This window comes from Rhipicephalus microplus, chromosome X (genome assembly GCF_043290135.1).
Source record: "Rhipicephalus microplus isolate Deutch F79 chromosome X, USDA_Rmic, whole genome shotgun sequence".
NCBI classification, from domain to species: Eukaryota; Metazoa; Arthropoda; class Arachnida; order Ixodida; family Ixodidae; genus Rhipicephalus; species Rhipicephalus microplus.
In genome coordinates, this window is record NC_134710.1 from 312,901,933 (window position 1) to 312,921,241 (window position 19,309).

Here is a 19,309-nt window from a genome sequence, read left to right on the forward strand (position 1 = left end):
AGACTGCACGGCCTTCGGGGTTGGCCCATATTTTTCATAAGATTAGATAACGACGACGTCGATAAAGGGCGTCTATGTTTCTACAGTATTAGAATAAACGACGCAAGCCATGATGGCTGCAGAAATCACTATGCAGGCGTTGCTAGCCACTATTGGTTAGCCAGAAGAACATAGTAATTAAAGAAAGCAAAAAACCTGGGATGGCTAAAAGAGAAACAAGCGCTTCACCGCGTTTGTAGGAAATGTAAAGTATACCGCGAAACAACAGCACTTTCTCGCACTTTCTCTAAAGCGCACACGCCATCCATTTTCTTTTATCCGTGCTGTTTGGCGTCACACCTTCATTTTACCGTGCTTCATTTTGCCATGTACGAGCTCCAGCCAAAATGGCAACCTAAATTGCCCCACCGTGGTGGTCTAGTGGCTAAGGTACTCGGCTGCTGACCCGCAGGTCGCACTCAAATCCCGGCTGCGGCGGCTGCATTTCCGATGGAGGCGGAAATGTTGTAGGCCCATGTGCTCAGATTTGGGTGCACGTTAAAGAACCCCAGGTGGTCAAAATTTCCGGAGCCCTCCACTACGGCGTCTCACATAATCATATGGTGGTTTTGGGACGTTAAACCCCACATATCAATCAATCAATGGCAACCTAAATTAGCTCGTAGTGTGACGTGGCGCCCTCAGGTCACGCACTCTTCTCTAATTACCACGTGTCTCGCTCGTCAACTGTGCTTCGTGACCCGCGCAGGTGTTTCTGGGAAGTCCTTCCGAGGGCGAGCTGCACCGCGGTGACATGGTGCTCAAGATCGGTGACCGTGACACGTCCCGCATGACCCACAACGAGGCGACCGAACTTATCCGAAACAGCGGCAACAACCTGAACCTGGTCGTGAACAGGTGAGAACCATGGTGTTCGCTCGGGCTGCCCGTAAATCGAGAGCACGCATAATAGGAGTGAGTGAATACAATACAGAGAGCTCGTTCGCGACGCTTTTATTCAACTAACAGAGTCAGGCTGTATTACATTGTGTTTATTGGTGGCAGGGGAGAACTAACCAATGAGTATAACTACTCATTGGTTGTAGTCATGTCTCTAAATACACTATAGGTTGTTCCTTTGGAAGAACTACTGATTTTTTTTCTTGAGTGGTCGGCCAAACTTCTATGGAACTCTTACATTGTAATTTTAGTGGTTCTTAACAAAGCAATCTTGCCCACGAATGGATTTGTGAATGCGGGCCAACATTCGCATCTCATTTCTTATGCAAGAGCTATTCAAGATTGTTCGACTCCTGCGTTGGTCAATGGAAAGCGCGTGCGAAGAACATATAGTGTATTCTCGATATACTGAACACCAGCTGAGAGCACGTCCCTGTATTCTATCACCCATCGAGCGTGCACATTTACATTACTTCATACTGAATGCATTATTACTACTTCGCACTATATGAAGTGCCCTATTCATGCGTCTATGACACTTGTACTAACAACATTTCATTCCAGTTACCAATTTGTGTTCCCGGTAATGAAGGCACGTACGTGCTTCATTACCGGGACCAAAGGTCGGACTGGGCCGTTCAGTTAAAGTGAAGATAGTAATATTAAGCTCACCAGTCCCAGAAAGTATGTTTACCTTAAGATGCTTGATGAAAATATTGCTAGACTGCAGCACGAAAGAAAACGAAGACTCGTCATCTTTCATGGCGTCACGTCACACTGAACATGACCCTGACGAATGAGCGCAGACTTGACCAGACTAGCGCAGGGCCCTTCATGTACCAAAGAAAGGCCATATTAGCCCAAGACAGCAGCTGCAAATGTAAAGATGTTCACCGTTCCTTTTCACAATAAATATATAGACGCGTGTGTTGACGTGAAGTTTTCATGCCGTAATATATGGACGCGTGCGATGACGTGAAGTTTTGATACCGCCGATTCCGCCGATTTGTGACGAGTTATAAATACATACAACGAGGCCCATCACCCACCTATTCTCATCGTCAGTGGATCAGTGTTTTTCCGGGTATACATTGCACTCAACAGAATGTTCAACGCGAAAGTGTTGGCGAAGCCGGTTTAACGTGTCTATGTTGTGTCGCACCTCCTTTATTTTTGTTAATTTCACCCCGCACGTGCACGCAGGAGTCCTGGGCCTCACTCGCCGGCCTCAACCCCGACGACGCCCAAGCCTGCCGGCATGGTGTCCGGCGGCCACCCTCTGGCCGGCGCCACGTACCGGCCCGCGGGACCGCCGGCCTATGTGTCGCCCCAGAGCCCCGGCATCACCATTACGACGCAAAACGTCACGGTGCCGGCGTCAGGCCCACACCAGGATGGCCAGTACCAATACGAGCTGCGCCAGGGCTTCCTGGTGCCCGAGCCATTAGTCGAAAACAAGATAGACGCGCTCAAGGAACAGGCTAAGATTACCAACCAGGTAAGCCGGCAATGACGCTGTTATACGGATGCATGCGTAAATGTTTTTTTTTTCAAGTTCCTTTCTACGCACAAGATATGGATGTATGATTAAATGTTCACAATTTCATGTTTTAAGTAGCATTACATTAAGGAATGTGTAAACATGCGAGGCGTCACTGCAACTTCATTTTTTCTTTTATAGTTTTAGCTACATGTAGTTCAGTTCCATCAGCTCCCCACTTATGCGCTCTGAACGAAATACAGCTTTTAAAAAACTATTCGCGAAACTTCAACATGCTCATATATACGGTTAGCGTTCGTACGCTGGTTGTCTCGCATTTCTACAGGTTATGTCCATAATTTTGTCCATAATCCGCCAAGTTTAACCACGAAGCCGGCTTTACTGATGAGAACTCGACAAGAGATCATTATACATGTTGAAATTAAAAACCTGAGGTGAAAGTTGGACATTATTACATGAAACGAGTGCGTCGGAGCAGCGCGCCAAGCGGTGAAATCTAAACGAGATTTCGCAGCCAGCTTCCAATAGCCACGGCTTCTTCGCTGAAGCTCCCAGCTCACAAATGATCGGAAGCAAAGTGAATGGTATGCAGAAGATTCCGAAATTAGCTGGCCGTTAAACGCAACATTTTTATTTTCTACGCGGAGTTCACTGACGTTTCGCTAGAGGAATTGGAAGGAAAGAAACAAAGCGGGGACACGTCGTAAACCCAGCAGCAAAAAATGCGGCCGCTGCCCAGGCTGCCAAGACCAACAGTGCCTAGCAAAGAGACGCGCTCCAGCTGTTTTCTAGAGAAGCCCCGCCGTTCGCAAGAACCGCGCACGTTCCTTCCGTTTTATCCAAACGGCTTGAGAAGCCCCACAAAAGGCTTGAGAAGTCCTATAGCTTGAGAAGCCCTATAGGGGAGCCGACATCCATGCCCCTATATATAGCATGTTAAGTTTTCCATCTGCTTGGAATCTAGGCAGCAATTTCACGATTAGTTTTATTAAATTGTACTTCGGGTGGTTTGCCTCGTTTACCCCAACAGGGGCCTTTAAGGGTAAACAAATAAATAAATAAATGATGATGATGTGAACAAAACAAACAGCGTTCTCTCCTTGGCGTTGGCGTTTCACAGCGACGTCTCAAGCACATTTCCGAATGTTCCTGAAGGGGCACCCAGCCAGCGAACAGTCGAGAGTGAGGCGCGAGCGGACGGGAACGTGTGGCGCATGGAGGAGAGAGACTGAACGGCGAGAGAAGGACCGGCGAAGAACTGCACCAACTCTCCCCTACACTCTCTTGCACCACATGCTCAAGTTTCTAGCGGCGAGGATAAACGCGCGCGTCTGCAGATCTTGCATGGGAGAGGGAGAGCGGTAAGATGACACATGCCGGCGCGCGGACACCGCCGCGGACAACGACGGATGCCTGACATAGCCCGACGAAAAAATACATTCGCATTTAAAATGTCTGCCTACGCCCGGCTCCACCGGCTTATTGCGTCTACAAAATGTTGACGCTGTACTGCACCGAAGATCGGCCGGTCTCGCCGGCAGCCTCGTCGTCCCGACGCGTAAAACTCAATCTAATTATGTGACTAAAAAACGCACGTCACACGAATGTTTTTGCAATCATCTTTTGTTAGAATGTAGCCGTCGAAGCTTCGTGCACATCAGTACAAGCCAATTGAGTTACCGCAATGGGTTTAGTAAGCGGTATTGTGATACGAAGTCGCTCTTATGGCGCGTCCCCGTCACTACAGCGGGCAGCTTTTTGTTGGCAATGTTGACAAAAGGTTGTCTTCGAGTTGCCACTTCGAACACAACAAAGTATAGCACTTTAGATGACAAACGAGGAAGGGACGAGCGCTAACAGTTCTGGCCCTTACACGCATGTTCATCTGCACGCTCACAGGGTGCTAGAAACGAGCAGCTCAGACAGACACCTCCAAATCGCTATAGATGACATGGAAGTTGGTTGACGCTATGAAGACCGAAGTAAAAATTTAACCCGCGAAATAAACGCTTTGTCTCGTGGTATTTTTCTCGGGTATGAGGATACGGATTCCAAAAAATGTATAGGTGGCTTCACTGCGCAGTCACGCGCTTGTGTAATGCAGCGCAGTTCGAATACGAAAAAAAAGCGTTTACACTCCCGCTTTCTACATCACGTGAAGTGGCTTCGATCGCACCGTCGTCTTGATGGCCCCAATCGCTACCTGACCCCTACAAGAGATTCTGCTTGAGCACCGCTACTCCGAGACGTGCATGACTATGCGCGGCACAGATCTGCAGCGCAATTATGATAATGTACTTGCTGTTTAGCGTAGCCTACGGCGAGACTTCACATTAGGTTGAACCACAGGAGGCAGTGCTACGACTCAGTGACGTAGCCAGGAGGTGGCACACCAAGCCCACGCCCGTGCCATTTATTTATTTATTTATTTATTTATTTATTTATTTGCTTGTTTGTTTGTTTGTTTGTTTGTATATTTATGAATGTCCTTTTTCCATGGCATACAGAGCACAAAATGATACTGTACCACACCTGCCTGCCTGGTTCCCACTTCAGATTAGCAAAGTGCACTTCCACCCGAAAAACATTTCTGCCTGCACCCCTGCTACGATTTCAAACGACGACTGGGCGAGTAGGAACAAGTCCGTAGTGCACAGTATACAAAGACATTACGAGAAAAAGTAGAGAGGACACAGATTTGAGACAAGGTCAAAAGTTTTCTCGTTGATAGAAAATCGGAAAATGGGTTGGCAAGTTATGCAAGAGCATCGCTTCTTTAGTGCGTGTGTATTCCAAAGGATGGCCGTAAAGGCAGACATTTCAATAGTTGATAAACATAAAGCAGAAATTGACGCGGCCGTATGCCACCGTTACATCAAATGTATATACAAGGAAAGAAGTGTATACTTAAAGGCTCGTTTTTCTATGTTTGACACAACAATAATAAGATCTAACAGACAATAAAGCCCAGGAAAGTATAAGAGAAGCAATTAGACCGGTTTGTAATGCAAATGTCAAGAAAGAAAAGTGGGTGAAAAGATAACATGCCTTGTGCAGGAACCGAACCTGCGACCTTCGAATAATGCGTTCGATGCTCTACCACTCAGCTACCACGGCGGCTATCTACCCCACCCCCTTCATTAGTTATATATGTGAATTTAACGTGGGAGTGTCACTCGGCGCCACCAGTAGTCATGGCGGCGAGTGTAGCACACTCTTTATGAGCCTGCGTCACGTAGCACGTGCACTTATTACGAGCTGGCAGCTGACCAATAGTCCTTCGTATACAAGCTAAGGCACCGTACATATATATATATATATATATATATATATATATATATATATATATATATATATATATATATATATATATATATATATATATATATATATATATATATATATATATATATATATATATATATATATATATGTGTGTGTGTGTGTGTGTGAGAGAGAGAGCACGCTCCAGCATCATGACAATCCACTCTTTATCTGGCTTACATTGCTGTGCGGAATGAAATGAATGCAATAATAATATCTCAGGGTTAACGTATACCAAAACCACGATTTAATTATGAGAGACGCCTTAGAGGGGGGCTCCGGAAATTTCGACCTACTGGGGCTCATCTCATTAATGTGGATCTAAATATAAGCATATGGGCCCCAAGCATTTTCACCTCCATCAAAAATGCGTCCGCCGCAGCCGGAATTTGATCCCGCGACCTGCGGGTCAGCAGCAGAGTGTTTAGCCACTAGGCTACCATGGCGGGTAATGGAATGGATAGGAAAACCTAACTTAGCCTAACCTAACCTAACCATACTAAGTTCTTCAGGGCGTGAACTAGTACGTAGCGGGTCACTACCACGTCGGGAAAGACAGGTCTATAGCCTCACCGCCACGTCGCGAACCCGATGAAATGTCCATATTTGAGCTTCCAAATTCGGACTGCGTAGAAGAGCATCCCAACGTCTTCGTCGTGCACTCCTTGACGTGGATGCACCGCTAGAGCATGTGCTCTAAGCGGGCAAAGTCTTATCAAAGCACAAAAGTGTTTGACGTCAGAATTCTGGGGCGGATACTGTGCAAGAGTGCAGGGCTGAGATATACCCCGATCTGCCAAAGTCTCCGTGAGAATGCCTCGAGACTGTTTAATCTACTAGTGGCGGATACTTGCGCCTACCCAAATAAAAACTCTTCGTTAAACCACTGTATGTGGTCAGGGGATCCCTATACTGTCCAGAATCTTAAAAAAGATTACCACACAAGCACTCCGTACAGAATGTTAAACAAATAAGCTGAAACGAGCAGCCTCCGAGCTCACCATGAGTTGGAATCTATCAAAGTGTCTTCTGTTCTAGCGTTTGATTTCACTATCACATTTAAAAAATTTGAAATAGAGGCTTTGCGTTAAGTGACGTTAGCTTAAACGACATAAAAAACACCTGAAGTATTTTATCGGTAGTAACACGTGCTGTGGCGGGTATTATCCCTAACTATATCAGCTGACAAAGCCAGAAGAGAAATTGAAGATAAAGGTACAACTTGGAGAGCAAGTGTGGAAACCCTTTGAGGTGGCGTATGCTAGCATCGCTTATTCATCATTTTACTGCATCGGTGGTAACTACAGTTGGGAGTGCCCAATTTCTGTGGCAGATACCCACTCCCGGTGACGTTTGCTTGTGCGCAGTCCCGGAAGGCCACATTTTCCACCTCTTGACCAGATGCGCCGAATGCGCCATATGCACTTTCATTGTATTTATGCTTTCTTTAGCAGTCGCTGCTTCCGGTGTGCCGCGTGAAAAGAGAGAACCCAACCACATGAATAGTCAGCTGTAATCGACAAAATTGACGCCAATCAACAAGCCAAGGGAAGAATCTGACAATGACGCTTTGAATTTGGCTTAAAGAACACGTGCCCTTCCCTCCCCTCTCCGATTCGCGAATAATCGGAAGGCGGATGAAGTGGGGATAGCTCTGGCCACTCCTTACATCACACGTCTTCCCTTCAAATTAATCCACGGAGAACGCCGCAGAAAGCCAAATCAGCTAAAACAAAGCACTCCCATCAAAGAAAGCAGCACGCCTGCTGCACAAAACTATAGACGCGAGGACAGGAAGTTGCGACACCTCAGTGCAAAAGACACGTGTTCTCAGCGTCCACAATACCATGCGGGGTTTCGAAACGAAATGTACTCGGCTGAGGAAAGGTACTAAAGCGGGTACAGAAAAAAAAGAAGACTTCCTGAGCCAGAAACACTGAACCCGTCGCCCTCTGCCAGGATCAACATATTCCTCCCATTGGGAGCGACTAACCAACCGAGCAAAAGAGTGCGGCTTTCATGACAGCTGCTGCAAAGGGTAGGAATTTATCAGCGCTTTTGTTTAGCTGACGGCGAGTTGCGGGGCGCCGCTCAGACCAAGGAAGCATCAGGGCGGGCGCCCTGAGACGACCTCAACCGGCAACGACACACAAACAGAGTGCGCCAGTGCTAAAGTTAGTGAGGGAGCCCGTCGGCACAGAAAGCGAGCGAACAAGCGCCGACGAGATAGCTGCAGCTGCTTCAAGGACTGGAGAGACGCCAGCAGAAAGACCTGACCTGGCCCTGTTTCTTGCGACGGCTGCTGAGCACTGAAGACCATGGTCCTCGATTCAGAGAGCGTACGCGCTATACTTTCCGGTGTCGGCATGCTCGGGACGCGAGCAAGCGCATGCGCTCAGAGAGGAGGGCCACTGCGGTCTCTCGAAAACCTCCCGAGCACCGGCTCGAAACAAAACCTAACCAACACGACTCCACCGCCTGCTTGGCAGCGAGCGCTGTTTACCAGGATGCGTGCCAGACGATAAAAGAAAAATGCGACTGGACGCAAGCGATTCTGAAGGTCCGGACAAAATGATGAACAAGCGGAAATATTTAAAGTGCACGCGGCAGGTCGAGACAGCGAGCGGGCAGCGCTGCCTCAGGCGAGACGCGAAGCGAGACAATGTCTGGCGCCTGTTCTGGTGCAAGAGAGAAGGAAAGACCACAGGCATTACGCAAGCAACGCGTTCAGAGCCAGGATAGCAACCAGAAATGTCATGAATTAGACGACTAGGGATACAGTAGACGGTGCCCGTTGGGATTCATGCCGGACACATTGGGCAAAGCTAAAGTAGGCTACGTTTTCAAGGGCCTTCCACCGTTATGTCAGCAGATATTTTATGCCGTGTATTTTTGGTGGCGCACCCGGTTCATTGACTGAAAGCTCATCCCGCTTGCCTTCCATGGGCCTGCAGAATATTTTATAAAGATGGAAATTTGTCAGGTTTACCGAGCTTTTGAAAATCAATTATGCTTTTTTTCTTTTTCAATAGTGAATCTAATACAGAACTCGGGGATTAGCGGGAAGGCCCGCATTATCATGTCATAATGACCTTTGCCAATGCCAATTTGCGCATTCGCGTCATTTAGGTTAAATTCAACTGTCAAAAAATGGCTTGTTTGCAAAACGAGAGAAAAACACCTCATAGTTACCTAATGCGCAACCTGCGAACAGCAGGCCTTCATAACACGAGACCACCGTACTATTTTCCCTGGCTCCAAGGGCTCCACCACACAGTACTTGCGATGTACGCCACCTAAACAAACCTCTATTTATATATTTCACTGTTTATACTGTTGGCTAAACTTTCGAAAAAAAAAGCAGTTGCCTAATGTTCGCACAGCACACCTATTTACACTGTCGAAAGAGAACAGAAGAAACAGAAGTCAATGAAATTGAACTCCAACGTAATACGTTGTGGACACGTGTCAAAGCCGATCATCTCCTTATTCATCCATAGAGTGCGTGAAATCTCTGTTTCTTCCCTCCTCCCGAAAGAGTGAGCAGGCGTTGTGCCCCTGTAGGTGGCAGTTGCCAGCTTGCTGTCTCCCTCTTTCCTCTGTGCCCCTGTTTTTCTATGTATGCAAATCAATTAATAATAATAATGACGTTATTTAAACTAAGATATCACAACTGTAATAAATAATAAAATAAAGTTAAAAATATATCTCTATCGCTCATTGAATTTTATGAATTTATGTCAGAAACAGCGAGAGAGGCAGCATGTTCACAGCATTGCCGACATTTTAAAAAGGGTACAAGGAAAAAATAAACAAGACATGTGCCTATACAGAACAAATATTTGGCTGTTGCTGCAGTCACCGTCCTAGCGTTATAGGCATTTTGTTGAGACAAGAGTGAAAATAAAAAGGTGCGTGTAGCTTCCCGAGTTGGTACCTGACCAAGTATCAGACGTGGTGCTGCATATAGTTACATGACAACATGCCTAGGCGTGCGCAATGGGGGGGGGGGGCGCAAATTCAGCCCCTTGCATTGACATAATAGGAACAGAGAGCGCTGCCACGAACCCCCCCCCCCCCCCCAATGGGGAACCCTGCGCACGTCTATGACAAGATGTGCTTGATTTCAAGTCTCCTTCACTATTCTGAAGGTGAACCGACACTTTATGACAATTTAAAAAATGCAGTTGTTGGGTTGACCATAATCTTGCGCGTGTGATGTTAGCTTCGCTAGTTATTTGTATCGCAACTATACGGCGCAACTCCTCACTCGTGATTGCGGAGTTAGACACCGACGGCAAGACCAGATGTTTTATCTGCTATCACCCCCTAGTCTTTGTTTTTTGGCACCTTTTCTAGTAACAACTGCTGGTAGCAGTCAAGATTGTAATTTAAACACCCATTCGCAACTGCATGCGTACTTGCACAAAGTGAGTGCAAGAGAAAAAAAGAGAAAGGAAATACATAGAGATTGACCAAGCAAGTCTCCAGTTTGCTATAATATACTTGGTGAGGGGAAAGGAAGTGTTATAAATGAGTTAAGAAAAGAGGGTCTACAAAGGCACCACAAAGGCAAGATTCAGTTTTGTTTTGTTTTTCTTGTCTTTGTGTCCTCGCTCCGTTAGTCTACTGTTATGGCTTTTTAACAAGGCAAAGTCCTTGCTCTACCTTTGTTAACGCCACGCGCTTTCAGTAATATATATCAGTTCCTTTACAGTTCTTCCATAACGACTCTTTATTAACAGTTCCGCCAGTATAGCTTAGCTATAGGGGCAGCCGCGTATTCGGGAATTTCTGTCGGGGAGGGGGGGGAGGGAGGGCAGGCACATGTTGAAGGCATTGGAAAACACCTATTTTCATTATGTGTTGTCGGGTACAGAACAGCCCCCACCATCCGAATTTCGGTCGGGGGAAGGGGGGGGGGGGGGCTACAGAATTTTTCCTGGCTAAGGGGCTGGCAGGGGTGTGGTTGGGGGGGGGGGTGCAAACCCTATTTTTCAGCATTTTATTTGTATATACAGCACACTTAAGTTAATTCGAACCTGCATGGCCTGGCTACACCATAGAGTTCTGCGTCTCTGGTTGTTGTCGTCATTTCCGCCTCCTTTTTCTTTTGTTTGTCGCACTAACGCAGACATACAGGACAACTCCCCTGATCACACCGTCCGCGAAGCCGCGGCGTGATGTGACCATCGGATCGTACCTGCGGCACGTGAAAGAGCCTTACTTCACCACCATGAAGATGCCCGTCGACAGCCTGAACAATCCTGAAGCAATCGCCAAGGTATTGTGGTGCATGATATGCCCGTAACATTGCACTGTGCAAAATATGTGCATTCCGTTGTCGTTGTCTAACAAGCCGTCGAAGCATTCCACCGAGGTTCGATTCACAGAAGAATGTTGTTCGAGACCTAATTGTTTGATACAGCGAAGGAACGTCTGCCGCGCCATTAGTCTGGCGAAATTCGCAACATCACTTTTTCTTGATCCAGCGGCCGAATGTAATCTTGTTGCTACACTTTCCAAAGAACTTTTTTTTTGTCCCCACGCAAATCTGGGATGGTATTGTTTATGCGACACTAGTTATTTAAATTCTGTCAAAGCGCAAGCTAATCCCCTTGTTCGCAGACCTCGTTAGTGTGATGAAACACTGCGTGGTATAGACATTTATTCCGTCGTATATGAAACTCATTCGCTTTCTCCGTTTCAAAACCATCTTGTTTTATAACAAATCAAACATAAGCCTTGTGTGCATCGTTCAATGACAGCTCCGAGTCAAACTTCATAGGAGCTGGTTGTTGGTAAAGTTGGGCAAGAGCCTGTCTGTCCCTCGCATGTGTTCCTCTTTTTCTTTTTTTTAACTAAAATCAACATTCATAGGAGCTTTCCGTGAGCTTTCTCAACGAGAAAATGTATCCCAATTCGTCAATGCTTGTACTACTTTTATCGATATAGCTTAAATATTTTCCCTGGTCCCATTTAGATGTCCTATTACTGTGTAATTACTAGTTCAATGCCGGACTAGATCTTGCAACTATGTATTTAAAGGGACACGAAAGGCAACAATCAAGTCGACCTTGATTGTTGAAATAGCGGTCCAGAAACCTCGTAGCGTTACTTTTGTGCCAAGGGAGGACCTATTTTGAAATAAAATTACGTTTTAGTGCTCTGCATTGGGCTAGCGCACTTCAAATTACCCGCCTCAAGAAGCGGACCGATCGGACCGACTCATGTCTCTGTTGCCATGCACAACTTTGCCTGGCATTACTGCGCTAGTAGCAGCAGACCGAAAGCAGTGGGAGCTACAGCAGCAACAACGGCCATTGATCAATTTCCCACCATTGGCTTCGAGATTGCAGACGTTTTTTTATTTGACTGCGCCCCGCTATAGACGGCACCACACATACAGTGTAACTACGCGGAAATTGAACTGTTGAATCACTCGCGTCATTCCCCATAGTAACGCCCGGCGGTTCTTTTTTTATGAATCAAACAGAAACGAACAGGCAGCATTTTATTGCGTCTCTTGATGCCCGGTAAACTCTTTGATTAGCGCTGTTAGATCTATTACTAGTGATTAATTGTAGGTGGTCCATCTGATGTCATCAAGATCGTTTTGAAAATGTCCTATTACGGCTCTTGTGTTCTTGTGCATTTACCTTAATTTCTCGGTAAGTAGGCCACTGTTGTTGATGATATTGTCGTTTTAGATCGTGTCATACATTGAGCTTTTACTCTGACAAATTGTTACGTATGACGACGTCTAAAACGGCAATATTATCAACGGCTGTGCCCTACTTACCGAGAAGTCAGCGTAGGATATTCGCAAAATGATCCCGATGACGTGAAAGGTACCGCCTATAAATCACCACTAGTAATCGAACTAGGTAGACTGAATAAACTTCTGTGCATTGAGAGACGTAGTAAAATGCTGCTTGTTCGTTTGTTTGATTAATGAAAAAAAAAACACCGGATGTTACTATGGGGAATGGCACGAGTGGTTCGAAAGTTCAATTTTCGCCTGCATGGTTAAACAGGACAGGTCGTCTCATCTAGTGCGGCCCAACTGAACTAAGCAAGTTTGCCATCTCAGAGGCCACGACAAGAAATTGTTCAATGGCAGTTGTTGGCGCCTTGGATCCCGCTACTTTTGATCTGCTGCTACTAGTGTCGGCGACCTCGCAGTAAACTCGGGCAACGTTGTGCACGGCTACAGTGACGCGAGATGTTCTGCTTGAGGCGGGTAATTTGATGTGCGTTAACCCGATGCGGACTACTAAAACGTGATTTTATTTTAAAAATAAGCACTTCCTTGGCACAAAAGTAACACTACGAGGTTTCTGAACCACTATTTAAACAATCAACTTCGATAATAGTTGTCTTTAGTGTCCCTTTAAACTGCTGTGGCTCCGACTACCGGGAAGGCAGGTATACAGCTACAGCGGCGCGCTACTACGAAAGCTGACGTATTATAAAGCAGATATTGTGCGAGTTTGTGAGTTGCAGCTTTACTAAAAGCGTTTTAACACCAACGGAGCCATTTGCTTTGTCATGAGAGATGAGACGCACTTCCACTGCCGGCACCTTTGATCCAGTGTTTGCTCACCGTTATACTGACACACCTTACTGCTTGCGCACACGCAGAAGGTGCAGGAGACGGTGAACCAGGCGGCGTCCGGCAGTAACTCGCCGTGTTTCGGCCTGCCGGCCTCTGTGGCCACCAGCGGTGGCAGCGGCGGGCGCGTCACTCCAGGCGCGGATGGGCCCAAAGTCGTGCACAACTTGTACAACTCGCCCATTCATCTCTACTCAACCCAGAACGTGGCCGACACGCTGGCCGCACAGACGGGCCTCAAGGTCGGTCAGGGCAACCTCCAGCCGTAAGTATTTCACAGCAGAAACATCCTTACGCCACCTGTATTTGAAGGACACTTCGTATACTAATGGTTGGTCCCAACGTTCTTTTTTTTTTTTTCATCGGAAACTGGGGGCGGAAGGGAGTAATCTAACCGATTTACAACGAACACATCATTGCCGAAGACCAAATGGTCACTCGGAAGTTTCTTATAACAGAAGGCTTTCTCGATTCGGCTCAGATATTTCGCCCAAATTCACAAGAACTGCCGAGAATATTGTGCGTTTCCTTTGTCACACATGACACCTGAAAAGTCAAATCTGTGCTAGCCACACAAGCATGACCATGACGCACTGAAATCTATGCGCAATTTTAATTATTTCAATGAAGGTGCCTTTACACCAACGTCACACCGAATGGTGTTCGCACGTCAGCTATTCAAAATTGTTGTTATAAAACCGTGGCCTCAGATGGGAGTCACTTCGAAGTTTAGCCACAATAAAGTAATTATATTAGTTTGTTTGTACCTTCAAATTGTACGCTATCCATATGACCGGCCTCTCCTTCCAAGAGCAGCTATGGCCGTTGATGTAGCGGGAGGAGAGATTCATATAACTTGGTATCCCCGCGAAAATTGGTCGATCTTGTAAGTGAAATCTAACACAATAATCCACTCGTCAGACTATGCAGGAAGGATGAATATGCGTAGCATGCATGATAGTCGATTCTTCTGTTGCAGCCATGCACAGGGTCGGGTAAATGGCAAGGGCCAATCAGTGGCTAGTAGATACTAATGTGATGTTTCGTGAATCCAGCCCTTGGAACTTCATAACCGGACACACGTGATTGTTGGACGATCTGTCATAGCTTGCACTGTTAACGTTGCAAACAGGTTATGCAAAAAACTATGCATTCAACTTGCTCGGAGCCAAACATCTTGGCGCGTCGAAACTATACTTGCGGTAATGCCTTCGCTGTCAAAGTTTAAATCGAGGAAAGCTGGCGCCGATTCACAATCAGTGCTTTGTGTTCACCAGAGCTTTTAATGACTAACCAACCAGTTTCACTAGTGATATGTCCAATGTCAAAATTAATGCAATTTATCATCACCATCAAAAATTTAGAGACCACTATGTCTGAGATAACTTCAAATTTCTTAGTAGATTGTGGCTGTTTTTGGTCCAGTACATACTGCAAGCGCGTTCTAGAACACACCAGAAATCTAAATTCAAAGCTGTCCTTTGAAGCAGTAGGAATATTAAGTGTGTTCTTGTGTGTCGTGGTCCCTAAACCCCAGACGTTGACTGCACACACAAACGCACCGACTAAAATTGAAAGTCAGATCAGTCACCAGACCAGACAAACTGTATCATACATTTGATTTTCACATTAATCAGTCAGGGTGGAGGCAATGAATTGCGAAGGCACGAGTGTAGCAAATTCGGTAAATGTTAATAATATTTCGGAGTGTCCCTCTGACTGTTCTTGCAACGCAGTAAATTCATGCTATATATGTACAAACACTGCACTACGCATGGCTTCTGTTGTGCTGCATTTGATGTGCTTGATGTACAAGTGAGTAGAAACAGGCATTCGTATTGTAGCACATGTATAGATGTGCGCACAAGCGGTTGTGGCCAACTGAAACGAAATAAAAAAAAGAGAGAACATGTCCAAGCGAGGACAAAACGAACATTTTCATTAAACCATGGTACAGCTCATTTTACACCTGCCTGACAAGCTCGCCAGGGTTGCAACTCATTGTGAGCATCTGGATAGGGAGGTAACAATTGCACTCTTCGACATTTGAATTTAGCTTTCTGGGTAAAACTGGATGTAATTCAATACACTGCACAAGTCGGAGCTGTCATGCAGACTTTTCTTTTTTTACACATCTAAAATTTTTTCAAAATGCAAAGTTTTTTTGCCGATCAAAATCTTCATTTTTTTTAGATCATCTTGAGTCATTCACTTACATATTTTATCAGACAGTCAAGTTTTCATAAATGTCCATCTGTCTACTACCTCAGCTCTTTTCCGGTAAAATGGATACGCCACTGGTGTATGCAGTGCCAGAGTCAATCAATACAAGTTTAGAGTATTCAAGCATTGTGGCATAGCTGAAGCAATCCTTTCAGTTTCAACGTTTCACGTTTCAGTTGGCTTTGCTTGTGACGTGCTTAATTTTAACAGCCGTGATTATCACATTGTAGAGAACTGTATTTCGTCTCTTTCTGTACGTCTATTTGCCTGTGCATCTTGAGTATTGTTTGTACAGCTTCAAGCTTGCACGGCACGCATAAAAAAAAGCATTTATCATCACCAAATAAGTGAATCAAAAGCCCACATTAAAACAAACAGAAATTCATCTTTCTATCAGAAAACACTACTACGCGACCATATTGACGCAGGGTGGATAAAATTATGCAGAATAAGATAGTGAAAAAAACATAAGGACAAATACAAGCTAAATACAAGCCAAGCAGCAGGTCCAGGATAAATGATGCAAAGAAAAGACGGATATTTAATTACATTTACTTCAACAAAATAGGGGTTAAAGCACAATTTTGGTGAGTAGGTTTTTTTAAGTTTATTGTCGACAAACCAGAAGATAAATACCATTGATATTTCTTTCAGCGCAATTAAATTGACAAAATAGTTTTAGGCCTTGCTAGTTAACCGGAGAGTCGTATGTCGAAAAGTTGTTGTACACAGATTGAATAGCCTGCTTGGTGCAGAAGACTGCGGCGCAAAAAACATATCATGAAGCAGGAAGAGCAGGAGAGAAGACAGAACAGCACCAACTACCAAATGTTTAATGACCATCTAGGAAATACACAGGAAAGAAGACAAAACCGCGCATGCGTGCACAGCCAACAAACATTGCACCGCATCATGATCAAGGCACCAAGTTATCCAAGAAATGCATTTCTCTTGCGTACAACACAATAGATGTATCACTGATATAATCGGGCCCTTTCTCTTTGATAAAATAGGCTTCCAAGAGCTCTCTAGCTGTTTGTTTTTTTGCTCCTACCAAGAATCACCGTTTTTTCAAACAATGGCACACATCCGCAGGCTTTACAGTACGCTGAAAGATGCGCATGATCACTTTTGCCTAAACTATTGGCATGCTCCCTCAGTCTGTCATTAATGCATGCCATTAATGCAACGCCCCGTTTGACCGATATAGAACTTGCCACAGCCTAGGGGAGTCTCCCATATACCACGCGTTGTGCGCAGCACCTAAATAGTCTTGTGTGCTGGTTCTGGCAGCCCCTTTGCTCATCGCATGTGATACGCGGGCACAATTGAGCAAGTTTAATGGGAGCTGAAAAGACGACCGGAACGCCGTAACGGGAAGCTACCTTCTTGAGGTAATGGCTTACACGGTGTATATACGGAACCACCTCAGGCTTAACCAGCTCTCTCTCCTTGGGGCGCGCATTTGCACTAGACACTCTGCCTTTCACCCTCTGCAGAAGGGATTCCACCACGGAACTAACTACGGACTGAGGATAGCCGGCCTTGGAAATTCTTTGAAGTTCCAAGGCCGGCTTTGCACACAAGGCGTGGTATATGGGAATCCCCTAGGCTGTGGCAAGTTCTATATCGGTCAAACGTGGCGTTGCATTAATGACAGACTGAGGGAGCATGCCAATAGTTTAGGCAAAAGTGATCATGCGCATCTTCCAGTGCACTGTAAAGCCTGCAGATGTGTGTCATTGTTTGAAAAAACGGTGATTCTTGGTAGAAGTAAAAAACAAATGGCTAGAGAGCTCTTGGAAGCCTATTTTATCAAAAAGAAAGGGCCCGATGGTATCAGTGATACATCTATTGTGTTGTACGCAACAGAAATGCCTTTTTTGGATAACTTAGTGCCTTGATCATGACGCGGTGCGATGTTTGTTGGCTGTGCACGCATGCGCGGCTTTGTCTTCTTTCCCGTGCATTTCCTAGACGGTTTACACAGTTGGTAGTTGGCGCTGTTCTGTCTTCTCTCCTGCTCTTCCTGCTTCACGATATGCTTTTTGCGCCTCAGTCTCTTGCACCAAGTATGCACCAACTAGCCCAAAAACAAGTCCTTTTGAATAGCCTGCCTTTTCATCCTTTCAACGCTGTTTACGCTGCTTTTGATGAGAGACTCCCATGAAGTACAGGTGCACTTGAGCTTCTGTCGAATTAATAATAAGCTAGCTTAACATATGGTGGAACGCTCTAAGTTCTGCTATGTGATTTTGTTCCTTCCAATGTCAAGGTCCGGAAACTTGTCCAGAGATATACATCGCACGGTTTTGTATTTAGTCAAATAAGTCGTGCCAGTGTTTGACCACTTAAGTTGATTCAAACTTAAGAAAAAAATTAAGTTCTGACCTCAAAACCTCAGACCTCCAGCCCATCACATGCGTAGGAGAGATGTACTCACTGGTTTCCACTCAAAGCGTATGTTATTTTTTCTCTGAAGATGTAAACAACGGGCATGTTAGAAAATGAAAAATTTTCGTCTCTGTCTAGAACGTTACATTTACCTGAGTACTATTAATTTCAGGATCTTGATGTTTGAGGGGATGTTCAAGTGTTCAATTCGAAACTAGCAACATAAACTTGTATATCTATGGCAAAATCAGCTATCTTAAACATGCAAATGTACCTGACTCTAGAATTTGGCAAATGCAATTCAATTGAGCGTTTATGCTAATTCTATTCGAGCTAGACTACTATGGCCTTTTTTTGGGGGGGGGTTACAAATGACTTCAGATACATTGAACTGGCCAGCATTCCCCTAACTTTGGGTCGCAAGCCACAACGGGACAGGTTCATTGAGGGGTCAAGAAATGGCTTGAGAATATCAGCGAGGGCAGAGATGTGCCACACGCAGTTGGAAACATTTTAACGGGACACTAAAAGCGTGAAAAAACTATTTTCTCGTATCAGTAAGTTATATTTTCACAACACCAGCAATACCCTTTTATTGCGAGAAGACATTGAGCAGGCGAGGAAGCGCGCAAAAACGAAAATACAGGTGATGGAAACGCCGACTTGAAGCTCACTCCCCAGATCGTCATGAATTTTGACAGTGCCTGCAAACATTAACGTAATTATTCGTCCCTAAAAATGATATACACTGAATTCAATGTCTTTACGAAAGTTTCAGAAAGTTTCTTTGAACTGATGTGACCAAGATTACCTGGAAAAGACTGAAATTTTTGATGTCACACTTGCTGTAGTTGTGGCGGGACATTCAAAGATGATACTTTTACGTTCATTTTCTCTTCCGTTAATGAACCAATAATATAAAGTTAATGAAAATCAAGTTCTCAAAGAATACTTTATCTGTTTTATTTGATTTAACGCCTCACTTTGGTGTCCATTTAAATATACGTACAGCAATCACTGAATCCTCACCTCCTGTGCAATAAAGATGTCCCTCATCAGTGTAGATGATTCGTTATCAAGAGCAATGATGGTGGACAACACACAACACCTCCACCTTGAGTAAAAAGACGGTTACCTCACGTAGAAACAACCGAGCTCCCGATTCTTCATTATGTATGATCAAGTTTACTAATGCTTCCTGTGAAGATTGCGGTTTTAAGGAGGGAGAACGTGAAAAGGGTGAAGAAGTCAAACAAAAGAGAAAAAGGGCTCAACCTTTGTAGACACTGTCCTTTCTTCAGTGAAGTTTATGG

At 45.1% G+C, this 19,309-nt stretch overlaps 1 protein-coding gene across 2 annotated transcripts in view; it reads left to right on the top strand.

Annotated features, from left to right (window-relative positions):
• The window catches only part of Zasp66 (PDZ_signaling and DUF4749 domain-containing protein Zasp66), a 63,114-nt gene that overhangs the window by 37,327 nt on the left and 6,478 nt on the right, over positions 1 to 19,309 (top strand). For both annotated transcript variants that reach the window (XM_075879508.1, XM_037434371.2), the window contains exons 2-5: positions 749 to 897; positions 2,143 to 2,437; positions 10,899 to 11,048; positions 13,409 to 13,644. In XM_075879508.1, the coding sequence (XP_075735623.1) occupies positions 749 to 897; positions 2,143 to 2,437; positions 10,899 to 11,048; positions 13,409 to 13,644 (830 nt within the window). The remainder of the gene's footprint in view (positions 1 to 748; positions 898 to 2,142; positions 2,438 to 10,898; positions 11,049 to 13,408; positions 13,645 to 19,309) is intronic.